Raw genomic sequence first — 4,694 nt, forward strand, 5'->3', positions numbered from 1 at the left:
GCATCTTCACTTGCAGGCTTCTTTGGAGAAGACCCAGTTGATGCCTCCTTGGGAATATCAGCCTCATCAAGCTCCTCATGCTCTTCAACCTCCTGTCTAGGTGTCACCGATCGTGACGACTCAGCCGACGACTCATGAACAGGCGGGTACTTGTTGGCCTCTCTTGCTTTAGCCTCCGCAGCCTCCCTTATCTTCTCTGGTAAGCACGTCAACATGCGCATCAGTGGAGTGCAGCTGGTTCCATGCCACGCTATCGTCGCGGTAAGCTTACCATATGGTCCATATGATTCTCGTGTACACTCGAGAGTCTTCTCCCAAAGCTCCTTTTGCTCTTCCTCCTCAATGAAATACCGTTCTGCTGTCTCGCACCGACTCGTTGAATACAACCGTACGCCGTACATATCAAACAACCAGCGGAGCATACATTTCCATTCCTCCAGCTCCTCCGCCTCAACGACAGCACGGGAGTCTAGGTGCTCTTCCTCGAAAGTTTTTTCTTTAACAGGGCCTTTGGTACGTTCAACGCACTGACGGCGGAAGAACTCAGGTGGAGCGTAGCGAAAGACGCCACGTCGGATGACGACACGCTGGTCTGCCTCAGTTTGCTGTATGCGTTCACGGACCTCATTCTCATGATCAACGAGTTGACGTAGACACACCAGCAAAAACCACGAATGCGAACATTCCTTTTCAACTTTCTCACGGAGGCGATGCTCGACACCACTGAGCCACGTTCGCAACTCTTCTTCCTCCTTTAACAGCGTGAAGTACTTCGCCCGTGGAAAGGCACGGATGAGTGGCTGCTGCCGCACCAATGGATTTTGTTGACGCTGCCTTATCAACTCTAGGTTGGTTTGCCTCATGCCCAGCGTAATTAAACGTGTGAGACTCGGCTCGAATTTTAGAGTCGGGTTACGCTCGATTTCTTTCCTCTCGGCAATCATCACACCTCGTTCATGCATAAGATCAGCGAGTGCGTGGCTTAACTGTTCTTCAATAGCCTTTCGCTCCCCTGTCTCCTCACGGCACAAACGCAGCAGTAACTCATGGTGAGTTGGAACGCGTGAAACAAGAGAGTTATAGTAATCGGCAAAGTTCTTGTGGACAACGGCCATGTCTCCGCTTTACTTGATGTAATACCGAATAATAAAAAAACTGCAGTGGGTAAGTAGAGAAGTGGTAGTCCGACAACGCCCTTTTTTTTTCTCCCTCTTTCTTTGGTTTCCTCAAGAATAAGTGTTCTTCGTGAGCGGCCCCCAACCCGTATTGCCACGTGCGTGGTATATGATCAATGCTTGTTTTTGCTTCGCCACTCTCTTCCTTTTTTTGAATGTTACTCTTTAGTCAATACAATAAGAAGATTTTTAAAATTTTTTCTGTCTCTGCTCTCTTTACACTCCTGGAAATAAAGTGTGTTTGAAGCAAGGGAGTCAACCGCAAGGCAGAATTATTGTTAACAAGTTACAGCATGCAGAATAAGTTTGGTGCAGCAGCGACGCGGATATAAAAATTAAGACGCGTTATTTTAAATGAAAACAGAAGTAAATTGATAAGGAGAAAAACAGTTGGCGTGAGCCTCCTTCGGGCAGCGGGGACGGTACAAAATATACAAGTAAATCATGAACGTTTGCACGAAAGGGAGAAGAAGCCATGCCACATGCACACCTTTAACTTATTTTCACTCTTTCGCTGTTTCCCTTTCTTCCTTCCATGTTGAGAGAACATTCCCAGAAACTCGCTAGTTTTCATAAACTACAAATATATAAACAAACATATATATATGTGTGTGTGTTACGTGTGCTTGCTCTCGACAAAATAAGACAAATCATTGTGTATCACTTTACACGTACGTATGTGCCTTAAACCCTCTCCCCACACCTCAAGGCACCGCAGCAAAATGCCGCAGAAGGTCAGGGAGGTAAGCGCATTTAAAAGGTAAATGGGACAAGCAACATCCTGCTCCAGTCGCAAAAAGATAGAAGTTTGACAATTAATACAGAACAAACGAAAACAAAACCAAGGTATAAAAAATGGATCCCAACACTTCCGAAATAAACTCCTTTTACCGTTCAGCCGCTGTGCTCTGCAGAGCATTGACGACCAAACCGTTACTGTGGTGAACAGTACTTCGACCTCCACCCCTTCTCCAAATGAACTTACCAGTCTGTGAAGAACCCGCACGCACAACGCGGGGGGAGGGAGGGGGAGGGGGAAATGCCCCTTCCTTTTGTTTATGTGTCCCTCATGTGGATCACAAAGAAACAAAAAAGAAAGAGGGACGATTGGGGTACATACGTCTCCTGCCTTTATCAATATGCACCCAGTCGGAATCGTCTACAACTCATACACATTTCCGATACCTCCATTATGCGCCATTATGCGTCCCTATGCAGCATGTACGCACCCCCTCCGAATGCGGCTCACTGCATGCACTCGCGCATCCGACAGTAGTGGCGCACACTCAATTTAAATTCTCTCATTAATTAAGGGGGTTTAAATGTCGCATACACCGCGGTTGCGCAGCGAAGCTAAGACTAGAGAGACGAAAGTTAAGTGGGTCCAGCGACAATTGCTCGACGTCCCAACCAACCGCTTGAAGAGACTTCCTCAATTCGCCTCCTCGCTTCAACCAAAGCGACTGTTCCCCGTTGCAGGAACGAAGGAAACGACGAAGTTCCGCTAAATCATCGGCATGTTGTAGCAGTGCAGTGTACGCAAGAAGGTACGCAGTCAGCAGATGCAATGAATCGCACTCCTGATGGACGAAAAGCACCAACCGCTTGCCCAACACTTCAGATGTAGGAACATTTTTCTTCTTTGAGAAAAACCACTTACTGATTCGTTGTGTCAGCTGTGGTTTTTCCCATCGATGCCAGCGGTCCAGAAGTGATAGGGGGGCAGAAGGCTCCCAAAGGGCAAAAAGAAACATTTCTGAGGAACACAAGTACACAACATCTTCATCGAGAGAAGAGTACCGAATGCGGATCTTTCCGATTGGTGGATTTACGTAGAGAAGCCCTATGCGGTCGTTACCATCGGATCTCCCTCTGTCTATCATCCGGAGTCCAATGGCATCACTTACCTCCCGTGGCGATAATACACGTCCCCTCTGGTGACCCTCCTCTCGCATGTAGAAGCGAAGGATCACGGAGAGGGTAGTTTCATTCAATATGCGAAAGGCTATATTACACATGGACAAATGAGAAATCGCTAAATTTGCACCACAGCACATAAGCACCGTAGCAAGTTGGGCCGTCACCGATGGTACTAAAGATGTGTATGCAATTCCCAGTGCCGTTGAGACGGTGTAGATAACCATTCCAAAAGAGTTGAACTTCTTCGTGAGTTCCGCCAGGTTGTTACTGATGGCGAAGTGTTGCAGAGTGGAGGCTCTCGTCACCAAAAACATAAGCGACGCCGACTGCCGCACACACGAGGTTAGGATTGCGGCTGCAAGCAGATGATTTGGTACTGTTGTCGGAATAATCATCTCAGCTATGACGGAGAGATTGTGCAGCGCTACAGAAAAAACAAACCAAAACTTCGGCCTGTTTTCGTACGATATGACGCGATTTGCCAAATACGCAGCGGCTAGGGCGGGGGCAAGATCTTTCAGCATCCATAGTTGTGGTGAAGATGCAAGTAAAAATCCATTAAGAATCGACTGATATCCAATTGATGAAGCAAAACTCGATACAAAGCTGCTACACAGGGAAAGAAGAAAATACCGTCTAAACCCCTCTCCACACGAATCAGGATACCCTGCAGGCATCCCAAATAAGTGCAAACGCTGCAAAAGCGACTCATTGCGCCGCGATGCAAGCCTAACTTCGAGAGGATGTGCGACCACAGTCTCCCACGAATAATTTACGTTACATTGCGAAAAACCAAGCTCGGATGGCGTGAGTGAAACCTCCCTTTTCTGTTTGTTGGAGTGGTTATACGAAGTGACTACAGAGGCATGAGATGAGTATCCCCCTTTGGTACCATCCCTAGGGGAAATAACAATCCGTTGTGACTGCGGTTCACACGGAAATGAAGTGTCAGTTACGCAAGAGGCCACTGCTCGACTTCTGTTACTGCGTATACCCCCATTCAGCGGCGCCATATGACGTATCCGCAACAATGTTGGGCCCACATAATGGTTAGACGCGTGACGGCGCACCGTCCCACACAGACTGCAGGCAACCAAACGCATCATTAAACCTGTGAGTGTAAGCGCACAAGGAAAAAAAAGTGTGTATGTGTGTACACTGTGACGATACATGAGGGAGCAGTGTGTCTCCACGTAAAACACATAATAGTATTACGTTTGACAAATGAACAGGAGGGAAAAATAATGAGAAAGGCAGGCGAAGACATATGGCGTCGTAACCCTCCCTCCAAAAACCGAAACTCGCATCTTCTAATCACTACATCTGAACCCGCAACAACTCAGCCCGGACAAAATGTATCTTAAAAGCCTCCCTCCCTCCTTTTGTCTCCTATTTGCATGTATCATCGTTCCGTTACTTCTTTTCTTCCTTCGGAGGTCATTCATCATAAAAATGTGTCCCAACCTGTTTAAGTAACAAGTTCACGTTATTTTTATGTTTCTCCCCTTCCCCTCCCTCCGTCGCACACCAAGGTTTCTTCACACGAACATTCATGCTCATGTGAAAATACAATAACATCCTCCCCCAACAAAAAAAAAA

The 4,694-nt window shown here is 47.1% G+C and overlaps 1 protein-coding gene across 1 annotated transcript; it reads right to left on the bottom strand.

Moving 5' to 3' along the window:
• Positions 1-2,479: 2,479 nt before the first annotated feature.
• Positions 2,480-4,201, bottom strand: TEOVI_000135200 (Vitamin B6 photo-protection and homoeostasis, putative; the record flags this gene model as incomplete). The annotated part of the gene is made up of 1 exon (XM_067224587.1): positions 2,480-4,201. One exon carries the CDS (start codon positions 4,199-4,201, stop codon positions 2,480-2,482), a length of 1,722 nt encoding a protein of 573 aa, XP_067080688.1.
• Positions 4,202-4,694: the final 493 nt, after the last annotated feature.

Source organism: Trypanosoma equiperdum (assembly GCF_001457755.1).
Source record: "Trypanosoma equiperdum strain OVI genome assembly, contig: ctg_353, whole genome shotgun sequence".
NCBI classification, from domain to species: Eukaryota; Euglenozoa; class Kinetoplastea; order Trypanosomatida; family Trypanosomatidae; genus Trypanosoma; species Trypanosoma equiperdum.